The sequence below is a fragment of the Mandrillus leucophaeus genome, unplaced genomic scaffold, assembly GCF_000951045.1.
Source record: "Mandrillus leucophaeus isolate KB7577 unplaced genomic scaffold, Mleu.le_1.0 Scaffold727, whole genome shotgun sequence".
In the NCBI taxonomy this organism is placed as follows: Eukaryota; Metazoa; Chordata; class Mammalia; order Primates; family Cercopithecidae; genus Mandrillus; species Mandrillus leucophaeus.
Window position 1 is genome coordinate 1124847 of NW_012107886.1, and position 18788 is coordinate 1143634.

General features: G+C 40.9%; 1 protein-coding gene across 1 annotated transcript in view; it reads right to left on the minus strand.

Moving 5' to 3' along the window:
* Positions 1-18788, minus strand: part of ITPR1 (inositol 1,4,5-trisphosphate receptor, type 1) — a 354179-nt gene that overhangs the window by 138990 nt on the left and 196401 nt on the right. The window contains exons 32-37 of the mRNA XM_011965454.1: positions 17408-17659; positions 13872-13997; positions 11206-11334; positions 8155-8275; positions 4800-4984; positions 680-828 (exon numbers count right to left, since the gene is read on the minus strand). Of these exons, the coding sequence (XP_011820844.1) occupies positions 680-828; positions 4800-4984; positions 8155-8275; positions 11206-11334; positions 13872-13997; positions 17408-17659 (962 nt within the window). The remainder of the gene's footprint in view (positions 1-679; positions 829-4799; positions 4985-8154; positions 8276-11205; positions 11335-13871; positions 13998-17407; positions 17660-18788) is intronic.

Sequence of the window (18788 nt, forward strand, 5' to 3'; positions counted from 1 at the left end):
TGTAGCCTCAGCCTCCTGGGTTCAAGTGATTCCCCTGCCTCAGCCACAGAGTAGCTGGGATTACAGGAGCCTACCACCATGCTTGGCTAATTTTTGTATTTTTAGTCAAGATGGGGTTTCACCATGTTGACCAGGCTGGTCTTGAACTCCTGACCTCAGGTGATCCACCAGCCTCCGCCTCCTAAAATGCTGGGATTACAGGCACGAGCCACTGTGCCTGGCCTTAAGGCAAAAATCTAATGGAGATTTCTAACCATGGGTCTGCTTGTTGCTTACAGATTACGCATAAGGCATAAACTAAGAAATTAAAAAATTGTTAGGAAAAGATGATGAGGTCACGATAGGTCTGAGATTTCTGAGGGCTGAGGGGTCATGGCTTTTTTATGTCTGTACCACAGCACACAGTGGGTGCACCGTAATGAACGAATGAATGGGCATGCAGTTAAAATAAGAACTTCTCACCAAAAAACAAAGCAAAACAAAACAAAACAAAAAAGTGTCAGTAAGCAGGATTTAATAGACAAACTTACTTTGGGGAGGTCAGAACAGGACTTTAGCACATGACCTTGCATTCATCAAAGTTAAAAAACAGGACAACGTCTCCTTCTTCGGGAACAAAAGCTTTGTGAGGTCATCAAGGTTCTGGCAAATGAACACCCCAGAGAGAGAGGCCGCTTACTTGCAAATGAAACCGCCACTTTCACATTTCCTTCTGGCATCTGTGTTCTCTGGGAAAAGCAGCTCGGGTCTGTGGAGAACATCCACGAGCACAGATAACTCTGCCTGCACCAGGGGCCTGAGACGGTCCTCCAGCGCGGAGACGATGTCCTAAAACGGAAACACAGCCTCAGTCAATGGCTCAAGGCAGACACTGACCACAGGAGAGTGAGGACACTGATTTCTCTAAAACACTGATGCACGGGTAGGCTAGGTTAGAGTAACTTTAGTATCGTCTGGCATCTCAAATTATTAGATATTGCCCAATGGTTACCTGAAACATTAGCCCCTGATGCAGAAAACAAAGTAAAAACAAGTCAACTTTCCCACCACCCCTTCTTTCAAGATGGCCTTATGCTACTCAACGTACCATTGCACATAGCTTAAAATATGATGCAAAAAATCAATTTAACAACATGGAAAGATGTCTATGACACGGGCGTAACAAAGGTCAAACAATAATAATCCTATTTTTATAAACATCATCAATAGCTAAAGGATAAACATCAAATATTATTAAAACATTACTACTGGTTTTCTCTGGGTGGTGGGATTACAGGTGATTCTAATTTTCTTCTATACAGAAATACTTGTCAGTGTTGTCTATTTTCAGTGAGCATGAATTATTCACATAATAAAAAGTCATACAAACATAAGGACACCAATGAATGAACATGCTGTATCAACATGCTAAATACATGTACCCTGATAGCATGATGGTCTTCAAATGCAAAACACATAGCTGTAGGAAAGGAAAACAGAGAGAAGTTGAAAGAGCAGCAAAACCAACACAACAAACACCATTTGAAGGCAAATGATAGAAAACAGATGAGAAATTATCTTCAAAAGATGCTAAAGTCTACTCTATGGTTTGGTGACTCGGAACCTGCCTAGAGGTATGTTGGTTAAGACAGGGGCCAAACACAGCACGTCGGATAATACAGGAAGGCCTGGTTAACCAAGGACATTTGCATGGGAAAAGCTGCTTAAATTGGGACCCAGTTGGGATTGAGAAAGAATTAACAAATCTTTTATCCAGAAACTAAAACTAACTATATGGAGATAATTTAATCTTAGATTTAACACAATTTGGGTGATGAATGTAATCACTCAATAAGGTTTAAGATGCATAAAGATACATGAATCAATCAAATAATTTTGAGTGGGGCAATTTTCCCAACAAGACTGTAAGACAGTACTTTGCAACATCCCTTAGTTCATATTGACTTTCACAGCACAGTCAAAAAAGGGTCATTTTTGGAAAATTCTGAGGATCTTATCAGTTCCCCACCATAGCATCCCTTTTGGAAGCACCCAGTCAATATTATCTTCAATAGTTAACTGATCTTGACTTTGGCAAATCTTTGTCTACAGTATTTCCATGGGATTAAAGTTGTTCTTATCATGTTCATGTATTTCATAAAATCCTGCATCTTTTGCACAGTTTGAACTTTACATTGCAATTGATTTGCATTGTATTGTCAAATGTATAGCATTCAGCAATCAAGGAGACACCAACAAAGATGGCAAAGCAATGGGAGGGGAAAGATGCTAGCTTTAAGTGAGAGGGATGTCTAGATGGGGATTAATTATAGAAGTGGTCAGTTTGCGAGTGAATTTCTTCTATTACAACTTTTGCTGTACTAGGCAATCTCATAAACCACAAGAACTCAGACAGTAAATAATTGGATAATGCAATCCTTTAAGCCACTGGCCAAGTCCTTAGAACAGTATTGCCCACCTATGTGTTTCATTTAATTTCCCAAGAATATGCATAATAAATCTAAAAAGAGCACAAGAAACCAGCATGTTTGATTGCAGATAGTTTATTTCATTTGAGCAGGTGAGAAAATACTGTGTGCTCATGGAGTTAGGAGTCTACAACATCCCTCCCCCTTTCTAAAAGCATAGTGGGATCAGGAAGCACTCAATCAGGAATCAAGAACTGGTTCTCTTTGTTATTTAAGAACTGGTTGTATTATGATAAAGGCTGAAATTCTTAACTTGACCCGAGAAGTCCCGCCAGCCTCCCCAGCTTCCTGGCTCCAGCCACACTAACCTTCCTTTGCTCATAAGAGCAGGGCTTCATAGGTCAAGTTAAGATGCATGTTTAAGTGTTTAACACCCATCTAATAATACTCACTACTCTCCGTTTTAACAAAGGGAGAGCAGATCTCTTGGTAGATGCTAAGAAAAAAAGGGATAACCTAGCTGGAATAGAGTAATATTTTTATTTTCATCTTCTTTTCTGTATAATGGTCTTTATACATGCTGTTTCCCTCCCTTTTATTCTTTAGGTCCTACTGTTCCTTCTCATCTTGGTTCAAACGTTACTTTCCTCAGCAAGGTCTTCCTTGACCCTCATCCCTAACCTCAAACAAAATTAGTTTCCTCATCAGAATCTTTCAAGGGCTCCTCACTTCTCTGCACTTCCCACTTGTCCCTTTCACCATTTTATATTTAAAATTAATGTCTCTTTTTCCTTTCCAATACTTGAAATACTATGAGACAAATAACATCATTTCTGGTTTTGGTGACCATTGTATTCCCAGAGCCTAGCATGGAGCTGATGAATGATTTAATGAATTCATCTGTCTTCAAGTAGGTTGTGTAACCATACAGAGACTCAGTAACTGCTACAGTCAGTAGTAAACAACAGTAATAAGAGTAATAATAATAACAGCAGCCCTCAACTGAGTGCTCACTACATGCCAGGCACTGCTCTATGTATTGTATGTGCGCTGTATTTTCCTAAGATGGCTATACCACAATATATCCTGTCTTGCATATTCTTCTTACAATATGACACTGACATCCCTCTCACTGAATGATGGCCTAGATTCCCTCCCCCTGAACTTGAGTGAACCTTTGAGACCACCTTGACCAACAGAGTACAGTAAAACTGACGCTATGTGACTTCTGAAGCTAGGTCATAACAACAATAAAGTTTTCACTTGTCTCTCTCCATACACACTCATCTTGGGACCTAGCTGCCATGGTGTCAGGAAGCCCAAGCTACATGGAGATGTTTCAGTCAACAACTCCAGCTGACGTCCCACCTGACAACCACCAACTGCCAAACATGTGAGTGAGCAAGGTGTCAAGATGAGTCCAACCACAGTCACCATCTGACTACAACCCCATGAAAAACTCTAAGCAAGAAATAGCTCACTGAGCCCTTCTGAGTCAACCTCCAGAAGAGCAAAAGAGAATAAAGTAAGCGTTGTGATTTGCTGCACAAAATACAGGTAACTGGGACATACTATCAACTCTCTTTAATTCTCACACCAACCCCATGAGGCAGGTGTCACTGTTTTACAGACTAGGAATCTGAAGGAACGAGAAGTCAAGTAACTTGCCCAAGAATACACCATTTCTAGGGGGCAGAGCCAGGATTTAAATTTAACCCAGGCACTAGCCTGAGACTACACTTTTAAACACTGCTTGCGGGCTCATTCAAAGGATCTGTGATTCTCAAACTGTGGTCTATGTACTACCTGTGAGAGCATCATCTGAGGTGCTTGTATAAAAAAGATGTTAACGTTAAGTGTTTAACATCTAATACTCTCTACTCTCCCCTTTAATAAAAGAAGAGCAGATGTCTTGGTAGATACTAAGAAAAAAGGTCTATAATCTAGCTGCAAGTAATACTTTTGTTTTCATCTGCCTCATTCTGATGTAAAATTCTTCTCTCAAGCATTACCACCCTTGTTCACCTGCTGATTCAAGAGGCTAAATAATCCCAGAGTGATGGAAAAAATGGAACATTTATGCTCTTATTCTAAACATCCTCTGTAATACTTCAATATTTCCTTCTAATAAGAGCAGAGTCCCGATTTTTCACCAAGAAATCTGCAAATCTAGGAGTAACCTTTAAAAACCATTACTTTTTCAGGAACTTTTCTACTTCTAAGTGACTTCCCACTCCTGGCCCTACATACACAACATTTGACTATTGGTTCACCACGCTGACATCTTCCTATGGCCCAGTTTAGATGCTCTCTGGCTCAAGAACACACTGCTGTGTGTGGCAGTCACCTGAGGCCAGGCTAAGCATCATTTCTCTCAACACCAGGCATTACCTGCAATCTCTCAATGATATTCCGGTAGTCTCTGGAAGCTGCCAGAACAGAGTCCCTGCGTGCGGCATTGCGGGCCGAGAGCCGCCAGTTCATGGCTGTTTTCTGCACAATGTTGTGGGACTTGAGAAAGAGGTTGTTGACTTGGCTGTCCAGGTCCACGGGAATGGCAATAGCCCGGCTCTTGGCTGTACAGGAGAAAGATGAGTCATGAGCCTACAATTTTTATGGGGGACACCCTACAGATGGACGTAATGCCCTATTCACCATTGGGCAGGTTTTTCACACCCAGAATGGGCCGGCTTGCCTAGTATTGAGCTTAAAGACTGAGGAGCTCAAGTCAACTTTACCATCTTTTAGGTCAGGGTTTCCCAGTGTGAATTCTGGGGGTCAGCAGTTCTGAGGAATGTTAAAACACTCTCAGGTCATAAGGCTAGGGCATGTCAGCGTTAAAGTTCAATGGGTTTCCTCAATGAATGGCTTCTTAGGGTCACTGAGGTGTTTGTGTATTTTAAGAATAATCAAGGCAGGGAACTCGTTTGGCCAATGAATCATTTGCTATTTTTCAGGTTTGTTCAACAATCTACAAAAATGCTGGGTTATCCCAAACATAATCCTAAAGGTAGCATTCACAATGGCATAAACTCCTTTTTCTGGATAGGTGCTTCTCTCTTCCTCTTAAAAAAGGAGAACTCCAATCTAAGCATGAGACAAACATCAGTCAAACCCATGATGGGAGATACTCTATAGGACTCCTGACCAGTACTTGTCAAGACTGTCAAAGTCATAAGAAATAAGGAAAGGCTGAGAAATGGTCACAGACCCGAAGAGACTGGGGAAACATGACAACCAAATGCAAGGTAGTGCCTGGACCAAATCCTGGAACAGAAAAAGGGTGTGACAAGGGACAGCAGTGGGAAAAGTGGTGAAATTTGAATCGAGTGTGGAGTTGAGGTAATAGCACCGTATCAGAGTCAGTTTCCTAGCCTTGACAAAGGTGCCCTGCTAACATAAGATGCTGACAATGGGTGACAAAGAGTGAGGGGTCTGTGGGAATTCTCTGTATTACCCTTGCTACAGTCCCATAAACCTAAAATTATTCCAAAATAAAAGATTTTGAAAAGGAAGATAATTAAGAGTAATAATCATTTTTTTCCATACGGGAAAATGTCCAAAAAAGAACTATTTCCTGTCTTCAATGCTTCAAAACACTAGAAGCAAAGAAAGTACTCTAGTATCTAATTGTAAAAACAACGCCAACATCCTGAAAGAGGAATCTGAGAAGCAATTACTTAAATCCCATTTAAAACACACACACACACACAATTTAGGGGGAAAAAAAACTATAAGCCAGCCAACAACTTTCTAACAGTCTAATACAGAAAGTGGGAAATTTGGAAAAATACAAATAATAAAAAATTAAAAAGCAGGATGTACAGGGTACACTCATCACAGCTAGAAACTCCGCGCCTTGGATACTCATAAGCTAAACAACTAACACAGTGGACTCTGGGTGTGGTATCAGTCATGAGAAAGCAATCCCCAAAAGACAGAGTGGGGACTCTGGGTAGTGCTGTTTTCATGTCTTACCATTTCATAGACATCAACCCTCCTTGTCTTTTTTCTTATCACCGCCAAGACAAATGGAAAGATTTCCCCTCTCTAATGAGCACTGAGCTGCTAGTCAAGTCAGCCACTTGCTAAAATATTAAACAAAAACTAACCTCTGACAAGGACTTTCTCTCACATTTCCTTTGGCCTCAACAAGCAGATCTTTTTTTTTTTTTTCCCCAACTTTTATCTTAGAATCAGGGGGTACACATGCAGGTTTGTTGCAAAGGTGTATTGCTTAATGCTGATCGAACCCATCACCCAGATAGAACACAGAGTACCCAACAGGTAGTTTTGTTTTTTTGAGACAGAGCCGTGCTCTTGTTGCCCAGGCTGGAGTGCCACCGGTGGTGTAATCTCAGCTCACCACAACCTCTGCCTCCCAGGTTCAAGCAATTCTCCTGCCTCAGCCTCCTGAGTAACTGCGATTACAGGCATGCGCCACCATGCCAGGCTAATTTTGTATTTTTAGTAGAGACGGGGTTTCTCCATGTTGGTCAGGCTGGTCTTGAACTCCCAACCTCAGGTGATCTGCCTGTTTCAGTCTCCCAAAGTGCTGGGATTACAGGTGTAAGCCACCGCGCCCAGCACCCAACAGGTAGTTTTCCAGCCCTTTTCCCCTTTCCCCCTCTAGTATTCCCCCATCTTTACATCCATGTGGACCCAATATTTAGCTCCCACTTTTAAGTGAGAATGTGTGGTATTTGGCTTTCTACTTTCACGTTAGTTCACCAAGTACATTCTTTATGATAGATAATCGTGTATGGAAAAAGTATAGGATTATCTGGGAATTCCCTTGCAGGGCCCTGTTTCTAAGATACAACCCAACGAACCTGTCATGTATATATTTTCCAAAACCTAATTTATGACTGCAAAATACTGCCACACCAATAATAAAAAGACATCAACACCCACCACATGAGAGTAAAAGAACTGGGCCAGAGACTACTGAAATTAGGCAACAGGTCCTAATATAGATTATACATATCTCCCAAGGTATATCCAAACTGACTTGATATCTTACCTACACAATTGACACTTGCTGGACAGCCACTAAATAGTACTAAGAACTACACCTGTTTTGCTCTTCTTGTTACCTGCCTGGAGGACTCTCTTCTTAACTTCAGACAAGAAGCTTACCTCTTTGCACAGCATTAATAGGGGGTGGGGAATGGGTCAAGTCATGGAATCCGATAAAGTCAGGATGAAGGAAAAAGAAATTTTCCCAACTTCCTTTCAAAGGCTGCCTATGAGTGGTGGTACAGGAGGGGAGTCACAGAGGAAATGGAGAATCATTTCTCCTCAAGGGGAAGAAGGGAGCAGTGCACCATTTCTGAGAAAGGGTGTTCCTTAGGATGTGACAGGTGCTTTCCAGGAAAAAGTTTCCATATGGTCAAGTACATTTGCTGGATTAAACAAATTAGTTTCTTGAATGAGGGACTTCCCAGGGCCTTGAAAAAGCTGTGTGTATTGTGACTTGCCAAGAATTGCCTAACAACCACGGAAGCTTGTTCTTCGAGGCCTATCTGCCTTAGGACTCACTGGCTCTTCCTTTGGGAAATGCTGGCTTGGTAGATAAAAAAAAGAAGCCCAGCAATCAAGAAGACTTTGGTTCCAGGTCTGACTCTGAAACTTCCTGTCTGTGTAACTTTAGAAGAGTTGTAATGAGTGCTCAATAAATGGCAGCCTTACCACTGTCAGACAATTCATTTTCATCACGTATATCCAAACTGACTTGGTATCTTACCTACATCAGACAGCACCCGAATACAGCTCTCCACGGAGGCTTTTTGGCTTGGCATTAACCAGTTGCAGTGGTAAACTCTGAACACTCCTTGCAGCAGTTGCACAAAGACAGGCTGGCGAGTCTGCAAGAAGCCGAAAGAGGCAATGTGAATAACAGACTTTTATTTATAGACTACTGATGATCTGATCAGAGATAGACATTGTCTTGAACCACAAGACCCCAGACCCGAGATAGACATTGTTGTTAATGGACCCTGAGGCAAGTGTGAGAGGAGATGCCTGGATAAGAGCTAAATTCCAGAAGTTACCTAGCCAAGGGAGAGCAATTCAGAAGCATTTTAGGGCAATGCATTAACTTGATGCTATTTTAACTAAGTTTGAGCACAAGAAGGAGCAATGGATCCACAATTCAAAGACTGGTATTCTTATCCAGTTACCAAGCAGCTGCATGACTTTAAGCAAAATTACTTCACCTCTCTGAGCTCCAGCTTCATCCAATGTATAAAATAAGTGGATTGAGGCAGATGGACCCCAAAGTTCCTTCCAGACATTATATCTATTGAGTAGAACCCATATTTTAAATCAGCAAAAACAAACTGATAAGTGAATCTCACCTAGAATGCTACTTCTTTATTTCTGGCAAGGTCTTCAACGACATAAAGAGAATTCAGATGGTTACTCTTTATAAATATTCATTTATTATGATGAGTATTAAGAAGTTATTGATGTATTCAGAAGTTATCTTCATGAGAAGATTTATTCCTTTCCACAAAGGTATAAATTTGTACTCATTTTAAAGTAAGAGTACTCAAACATCCACTGAATCAATTTGACACTGACTTTCTGAGTACATGAAAAAATTATAGTTTTGGTCTCCATTCAAAGGGTAGCTTTGGACCAGCAAGGCAAAGATAGATAGCCGCGTATGCTGCACTATTCAACTGGTCTTTCATTTGAGAGGAGACAACTTGCATAGCCCCTCTAAAAACAGTGGAAGTTAATATAGTAAAGAAAAAAGTATTGAAAACCCCAAAAGAGATCTCTGAGATGAAAGAAAACAAAGTGTCAGGGGAAAAAGGAAGTCTATTATAAGAAAATAAAATAGATTAATTAAAAATTCAGAACCTCCCTGATAAACATGGTTCAGATAACTTTCATTTATTAAGGGCAAACTATGTGTGAGACATTTCACGTATGATCTCGTTCAGGCCTCAGTGAATAATTCGGTGACTTGGAATTACCTTCCCGTCACACATGAAAAACAAAGACCCAGCAAAAATAAAAGAAATTATCCAAAAGAAAAGAGAAGTGATGGCAAAGCAGGAAGTGAACTGCAAGGGTCCCTCTGATGGCAAACCTCCATGTTCTTTCCATGAAGTTCACCTGGGAGCCAGAATCTCATTGCCTTCTTTCTGTCCTACTCCCTGCAGCCACCTAAGATAGTAAGCTGTGTTCCTAATAGAGGACAGGAGCAGAGGGAGCCTGGCAAACTGGCTGGGGGAACCTAGAATTTAGTCCGAGTTTTGTGGCTGCTCGTTAGCTCTGAAGCTAACTCAAAGGGCCCAATGAGAATGGTCGTTTACCCCAAGCACTTCCTACATGCCAAGCTCTGTGCTAAGCACTTTATACATATCTCATTTAGCCTTCACTATCACCCTGTGAAGTAAGCAGTGGCATTATTACCTGCCCTATTAGCCAGTAAGTGCTGGATTTGGGATGGGAACCCAGTAACCCAGCTCAAAGAAAGAAGTATCCCTAGACTAAAATAACTCCACCGAACCCTATTCCTGGAACACCTGCTCTGCTCCTATTTGACACCTCGGTGTACAAAAGATGATTAAATGGATAAGAGTAGCTGCCTACTAACTATCCAAATGCAATGGGCAATCAGGTGGGATATGGTTTGACTGTGTCCCTACCCAAATTTCATCTTGAATTGTAGCTCCTACAATTTCCACATGTTGTGGGAGGGACCTGGTGGGAGGTAACTGAATCATGGGGTGGGTCTTTCCCATGCTGTTCTCGTGATAGTGAATGAGTCTTGCAAGATCTGATGGTTTTATAAAGCAGAGTTTCCCTGCACAAGTTCTCTTCTCTAGTCTGCTGCCATGTGGACATACCCTTCACCGTCTACCATGACTGTGAGGCCTCCCCAGCCACATGGAACTGTGAGTCCACTAAACCTCTTTCTTTTGTAAATTGCCTAGTCTTGGGTATGTCTTTATCAGCAGTGTGAAAATGGACTAATACAGGTGACATCAGCTCACTCAACCTCTTGGAAGAGCAAAAGGACATGATGGCTCATCATCTGCTTTTTTCCTAAAATCCTCCCCTTTCTTCATTCCTGAGGTCCCACAGACTCCCAAATCACACCCTGCCTGCATGAAAACTCCTGACCTTCCTCTGCCTCTTTCACATCCCATCATCCATTATTTGTGTCCTCTCCAGGTCCCTTTTCATTTACCACTTCATTTTCCTAGCTAAGGCTTCAACCAGTACATGTTTATCTCTGATCTCTACTGCTCTCCTGAGTCTCATTTATTCATTTGTTCAATAAATTAGCAACTTGTTGCCAGTCACAATGCCAGGTACAAGGGATAGACTAGTATATGAGATGATCATGCACATAAGGCATAACTTTGTCCTCATGTAGCTTATAGTCTAACAGAAATAGCACAGGCTACCATTTATTAAGCACCTACTCTGTGTTAGGCACTGTGCTAGATGTTTTATAAATGTTATCTCTAGAATTGGAGGGCAGGGAAGGAGAAGACTGAAGGACCAAAATAAAAAAAAAAAAAGCAGAAAAGATTTTAAGGAGATTGTTGATTTTAAAATCAACAATTAACAGAACCATCCAGTACAAGAAAATATCCCCAGGTACTTCTTTAGCCAAGAAATCCCATCAAAGCTACCTTCCACCAAGAGAAATGTATCTTTTATTAATGCTTTGTAGACCAGTTCATTTATAGTTGCTCACCCCCAAATTCACATCTTGCCCAACTGCCAAAGGTGTATCATGAACATTCTGCTTGACATTGGTATTTATTACCTGCAAAGTAGTACTCTGGTCTGAGAAGGGAGAGCTGAAGAAAGTAGTAACAATACTCATGACGATTTCGGTGACGTACTTCTCCAAAATGGAGTCTGCATGTTTCCTGTCACTAGTGTTGTTACAGGCCTGGAAGACAAGTGGGTATGTTAAGCATGACACCAAAACCTACATCAAACATTAAGAAATCTGTGACTCCCTCCTGTGGGTTACTTTTAACAAATGAAAGGGAAAGGCCTGCTGGCCAATATTTCTCCCCTTAAGGAATCACAATAATAAAATATAAATCATGAAAAGAAGAAAAGCAGATCAGCTCAGACAACATGAAGCAAAATCACAAACATTAAAATGGGTATGAGACCAACAAGGCCACCACTTGCAACTTCCTACGTGTCTGGAAAATCCAAAACCCTGAAGGGCAGTAAGAAGCACAGTCACTACAGGTGTCTTAAATTTCCCATAAAAGAAAACTGCTCTCCTGAGTAATCCATTCCTCTGGTCTAGACCATGGTTTCCTTATCCAAATAATCAAGACAGTCAAATACGTTACTGAGGTCCTATGGACCTGACCGTCTCCAATCCTTTTTTATTTTATTTTATTTTTTTTGAGACAGAGTCTCACTCTGTCACCCAGGATGGAGTACAGTGGCGTGATCTTGGCTCACTGCAGCCTTCATTTCCCAGGTTCAAGCGATTCTCGTGCCTCAGCCTCCCAAGTAGCTGGGATTAGAGGTGCCCGCCACCATGCCCAGCTAATTTTTGTGTTTTTTTTAGTAGATATAGGGTTTCACCACGTTGGCCAGGCTAGTCTCGAACTCCTGGACTCAAGGGATCTGCCCACCTAGGCCTCCCAAAGTACTGGGATTACAGGTGTGAGCCACTACGCCTGGCCTAACCATGCTCCAATCCTACAACAATCTTCCATTCAATTAAAATCTTACCAATACACAACATTGTTCAAAATAGCAAGCCATATTTCAGAATAGCTGACTATACATGTTTTGGGGTGAGGAGACACCTTCAGTTTCACCCATACTCTACTTAAGTCTGCCGCCTAGAATAAGATTTGCCATGGAGACGGTTAGCACATTTTTTAAAAAATCAAGTTTTATAATTTAAGATATAAAATTGCTTATACTGAAAAGAATGAAGGACATAAAAATCAAGTGTTCTTAAGAGACTCTCACGTTCTGACCTTAAAACTAGACAGTCTGAGAACATATTCAAAGAATGAAATTAACAACTGATTTTACAGCATTTCTAAGTAATTTAATGAAAAGATCGGCAAAATAAGGGCCAGTAATTATCTTTATAAAGTTTTATTGGAACACAGCCAAACCCGCTTGCCATGACTACTTTCACGCTAGAAGGGCAGAACTGAGTAGTCATGAAAGAGATGAATGGCCCACAAAGCTGAACATATTTACTATCTGGTCCTTTACAGAAAATTTCAGAGCACTGGTTTAAAGAAATAAAGCAGGCCTGCCATTCCAAGCCAAAATCCCTAGGCTAATGGGATTAAAAAACTAGGAGGAGTTTGAGATTTTTTAAAAAACATGTCTGTGAAACCAACACCTGACCAAATATTACTAAATAGGGTTCTCATCCAGAAGGAAAATAAGTTCTTACAGGCTCCTTGTCTCATACTAGCAATCATACAGTCAAGCAGAAAATACCACATTCTAGGATTCTATAATGCACCTTAACATCACAATGTTTCTGAAATTGGGATGTATCTGACAATTATCTTCTAAATAATCTTTTAATCTACCCCACTCCCCCAAATCCACCATCACAAAACTCATATTCAATCTGTCGTATGCTTTGCTATGTGGCAGTCTTGTGGCTTTAGCATGAATATTAAGCTCAGTGCAAAACCAAATCAAGTATCTTGAAGGCCACTCTTGAGGCTGAGCCAGGAAAGCAATAAATGGAAGGTGAAGAGTTTTGCAGAATCCTCAAGACCAGATTGCAGGAGACAAATGCTCAAGCTCAGGGAAGTGCCCTTCAAGCACAGACATATTACCAAGGAAGATAAATCCTTAGAAATTGAATTTTAATATGCCCAAGTTATCACTCACCAACCAATCCACAGGGGTGACATGAAAACCAGAAATAACCTCTCTTCCCTGAAGCTTGATAAATAATATCCATTCGTGGCTAAGAGCAAAAGGTAGGAAGAATGGCCAGGTGTGGTGGCTCACGCTTGTAATCCCAGCACTTTGGGAGGCTGAGGTGGGCAGATCATTTGAGGTCAGGAGTTCGAGACCAGCCTGGTCAACATGGTAAAACCCTGTTTCTACTAAAAACACAAAAATTAGCCAGGCATGGTGGCAGGTGCTTGTAATCCCAGCTACTCGGGAGGCTGAGGCAGGAGAATTGCTTGAGCCCAGGAGGCAGAGGTTGCAGTGAACTGAGATTGTGCCACTGCACTCCATCCTAGGTGACAGAGCAAGACTCCATCTCAAAGGGAAAAAAAAAAAGGAAGAAATGAGACATGAGAAAAGAGTCACAAGTGCCTCTTCATGCCACGAATTAGAGTAGAAATGATGCAGCTGTTTTCTTCATGTGGGCATGAAGATGTTACACACACATACACATACACACACACACACACACACCTCTCTCACTCTCCAACTCTGCCTCCTTAGTTCCAAAAGCCTTACCCTGCAGATGTCTACAAGGAAATTCTCAAACAGTTTCCACATGTGATTGCTGGTGTAAATCTCCTTCATTTCCACCTCTGTGTCCACATAGCAGTGATTCAGGAAGTTAATGTATGCAATTTTAACCTGCAAGATAGAAAGAAGCTTTTCTGAAAAACTATCTTGGTGTGTATGGAACGTGATTAGCTGCTTCAACTTCACAGCAAGAAGGACAGATCAAAATGGGCATCCCATTCCCCACTGCCAAGTCTTACTTCTATGATTTTCTGAAGTTTGAAATTCACAATTATAAAATCCAAAACCATAAAGCTTTTGGAAGAGAATATGTTCATGACCTCAAGGGAAAGAATGAGGTAAAACCTCTGACCATAGAAGAGGGACAAGTTTGATTACCTGAAATTAAGAATTTCCATTCATAAAAAGGCACCACTGGAGAGTTAAATGGGCACAAGTTGGGAGAATATACATGCAAGGCATGTTCCAATGAAGAATGCCCCTAGATCTGTGCTTATAAGACAGACATCCCCAGAGAAAAGGGAGGCAAAAAACTGGATCAGATATTTCTTAAAGGAATATCAAACATCAAACACACACACACACACATACACACACACACACACACACACGGCAAGAGGCTCAACTTCAATTAGGAATCAAGGAGATAGACATTAAAATCACTATGGTTAATGAAAACATGTGTCTATACAAAATCCCGTACACAAGTGTGCATAGCAACATTATTCACAATAGTCAAAAAGTGGAAACAATCCAAATCCCCATCAACTGACTGATGGACACACAAAATGTGATGTACGTACAGAATAGAAAATTACTCCGCAACATAAAGGAACGAAGTGCTGATACATGCTACAACTTGCGTGAGCCTTGAGAAAAATCATGTAGGTGAAAAAATCCAGTTGTAAAAGACCACATGTTGCAGGATTCCATGAAATGTCTCAAATAGGCAAATCCATATATTCAGAAAGATGAGCAGTTGCCTAGGATTGGGGGGTTGGCAGGAAATGGGAAGTGACTGCTAATGGGCACGGGGTTTCTTTTTGGGATGATGAAAATATTCTGTAACTACATTGTGATGGTGATTGCACAACTCTGTGAATATATTAAAAACCACTCAATTGTACACTTTAAATAAGTGAATCATATCTGCAAATATCTCCATGAAGCTTCTAAAAATTAAGCTAGTATGCAATGCTATTATACAACCATCAAATTGAAAAAAAAATAATAAAGGATCTGATGATAGCAAATGTTAGCAGGGTTGGGAGGAGGAATGGTAACTGGAGCAACTATGCTGAAACCAACTGGACTGTGTTACATCACATTGAAGAAATGCACCGCCTATGATCCAGCACTTCCACTTCTGACTATCCACACACCCTGGACAGAAGTGTACACGTGTGGGCCAGGATGTATGCCTGATCCTAACAGCCAAAAGCTGGAAACAACTAAAACGAGCATCAGTAGAAGAATGGAAAATCCTATCATGGTGCCATGATAGAAAGGAATGCGTCAAAACAAAGGAAATGGATACAGCTACATGTCAGGGTGGATCAACCTTAACAACACAGAGCTGAACTTAAAAAGGCATGGAATGATACACAGAAGAAGTCCAAAACCTCACAAAACTAAACTATATTGTTGAGGGATGTATACAGAAAAGCAATTGCAGGATTACATAAAAGTCAGCTTGTGGTTATCCTCAGGAGACAGCCCTTGGGGGAGGTGAGGACAGGAAAGGGGAATGGGGGAGGTTTTTGTATATTTCTTGACCTGGGTGGCAATTACAAAGCTGTTCTCTTTATAATCGTTCTATTGTTCTTTAGTATACAATTGAGATTTTTGTACTTTTTTTGCATTTCTATTGTATTTCAAACAAAAAAGGGTAAAAAACAAACTAATGCTTGTTATAACACTATGCTTCTCTCATCCCTAATGCTAGTTATAACTCTACCTTCTTTATCCGTAACAAGAGAAATGTAAATTAAAACTATGTTGAAATGACCATTTTCACCTGCCAGATATATGAGAATCCAAAAGTTTGATAATATACTGTGGCCAAGACTGTGAAAAAAATGCAATCTCATTGCTTTCTTATTACAGTGATTATTCATTACTATCTCATTATATCATAAATTAGTTAAACACTTACAAAGGGCCATGATGGTACATCCATACAATGGAATTTCATGCAACTGTAAAAACAATCTGGCATCTCTTTATGAACTGATATGAAAAGAAGTTACAGTGTTAAGGTACAGAATTGTGTACCTAAAGTATCATCTTTTGAATTTAAAAAAACGGTGGGGGGGAGTAAAGTATATATAATGTATGCGTTTATGTGCAAAATTCTAGAAAAATACACAAGAACATAATAAATTATTTTCTGTACGGTGGGTGGGAAAACAGATTATAAGACTTCATGGTTTACCCCTTTACAGTCCTTGATTTTTGAACTTTTCAAAGAGTATGGTCAGGTACTGAATAATGACATTTTGGTCAATGATGGGTCTCATACACAACAGGGACCCATAAGATTATAATACCCAATTTTTACTGGAACTTTTCAATGTTTAGATACACAAATACAATTGTGTTATAATTGCCTTCAGTACTGAGACAGTCACATGTTGTGCATGTTTGTAGCCTGGGAGCAAGAGGCCGGACCATAGAGCCGGGGTGTGTAGCAGGCTGTGCCATCTAGGTTTGCGTAAGTGCGCTGTTCGATGTTTGCACAATGAGGAAATCAACTAAGAATGCATTTCTCAAAACATATCCCCACCACTAAGTGACACATGACTGTTACTAGCTTTTCAAAAAAACCTAAAAGCAATATATATATGTCATATATATTTAATGTAATATAAATGTGTACTACAAACTAACATTACACATTGCAAAACATACAATATATACTTTACAATATACTTTATATATCATAAAATATATACTTTATAAATCATAAAATATATACTTTACAATCCATTTCATTATTAATCAATATAATCTATGAGTAGGAAAAAAGGAAGCCTGGAAGGGTTAACTTGAAAACTTAGGGATTCATTATTATTATTTTTTAATTGATTGTCTGTAGTTCCTAAATTTTTATAATGGCCATTATTTCTGTAGTAAGGGATTTTGTTTTAAAGAATTAACTTACTAAGTCTTACAATCATACGATCTGGATCTCAACCTACTTTTCGTCACATTTTTGAGAAGTTCATTCAGGTCACATCCCCTTTGCTCAACAGGCTAAATTAGATCCACAGAGCTGAAGCTTTTTTCCTCACTCTTCTTAAAGATACAGAAGGAATGACTAACTTCTCCCATGTTCCTTTCATGTAAAATCAATGCTCGAGAACATGTTTTAGGGAACCGAAATCCCACTACAAAATGAGCTGCAGCTTTCAGAACCGTCAGGGCTCCCCCAGGCCAGCCACCACTATGTCTCCCAGTGAGCCACGACAGCAGGCACCACATAGGGACGAGAAGGGCACAGCCAGGCTGGGCTCGCTCACCTCAGGGATGCAGTCCTCATGGGTCACCACGCGAACGATGTCATCCAGCGGGAGCAGGGAGTTGCATTTGATCTCTGTGTAGACGTTCTTACCCTCCGTGCACACAGCCAGAAGCTCGACCAAGTGGATGTGGTACATGAGAGGGCTGTTCTCATCCATCCGATCCCGCTCTGACCGCATCATCTGGATCAGAGTCTGGAAAGAGGCTCTGTCGTTGTAGAACACGAGGACATCCTCTCCTGAATTGACCAGCTACATAAAGAACAGGGTGGGTTTAGATTACAAGCTTGCAGGGGTGGGGCAGCATGAAAAAATTCTATCCACAGAGAAAGAGAGAGGTTCTGTTAGCATTTATCTTCCCAAATCAGTCTTACCTATTTTGACTTCATTCATTTATATAACTGAACAACTAGAAATCTTCGGCATCATAATTTTAGTCCACAGATACAGAAATACCACACAGGCCCTAAAAAGCTATTAGGGGGAGAGAAAGTCTGCATACCAGCATTAATGTATCAAGTGGAAATAGAGATTGCAAGCTTGCACTTGTATTTCCAAAACTACCAATTAGGCTATGATATTTCTTTTTAAATGTTTCCATCTTATTATTATTATTATTTTTTTCCGAGATGGAGTTTCACTCGTGTTGCCCAGGCTGGAGTGCAATGGCGTGATCTCGGCTCACTGCAACCTCTGCCTCTCGGGTTGGTTCAAGCAATTCTCCTGCTTCAGCCTCCTGAGTAGCTGGGATTACAGGGATGCACCACCACGTCTGGCTAATTTTGTATTTTCAGTAGAGACGGGGTTTCTCCATGTTGGCTAGGCTGGTCTCGAACTCTCAACCTCACGTGATTCACCCGCCTAGGCCTCCCAAAGTGCTGGGATTATAGGTATGAGCCAGTGTGCCCTGCCTCCATCTTATTTTTATGCTTTACAATGTATCCCCTTTAAAATTCTTTAATCTGCCGTCGTATCTCTTCAATCACAAATTACTTTTAATTAAGATATGCCTTCCTCTCCACACTTACTCTTCAAAAAGTTGAGGCATTCCTGTTTATAACTTGTCCCCTAAGATGTGGCTTCTTGCGAATCTATTTAAGAATAAATCAGGCCGGGTGCGGTGGCTCAAGCCTGTAATCCCAGCACTTTGGGAGGCCGAGGCGGGCGGATCACAAGGTCAGGAGATCGAGACCATCCTGGCTAACACGGTGAAACCCCGTCTCTACTAAAAACACAAAAAACTAGCCGGGCGAGGTGGCGGGCGCCTGTAGTCCCAGCTACTCGGGAGGCTGAGGCAGGAAAATGGCGTAAACCCAGGAGGCGGAGCTTGCAGTGAGCCGAGATCGTGCCACTGCACTCCAGCCTGGGCAACAGAGCAAGA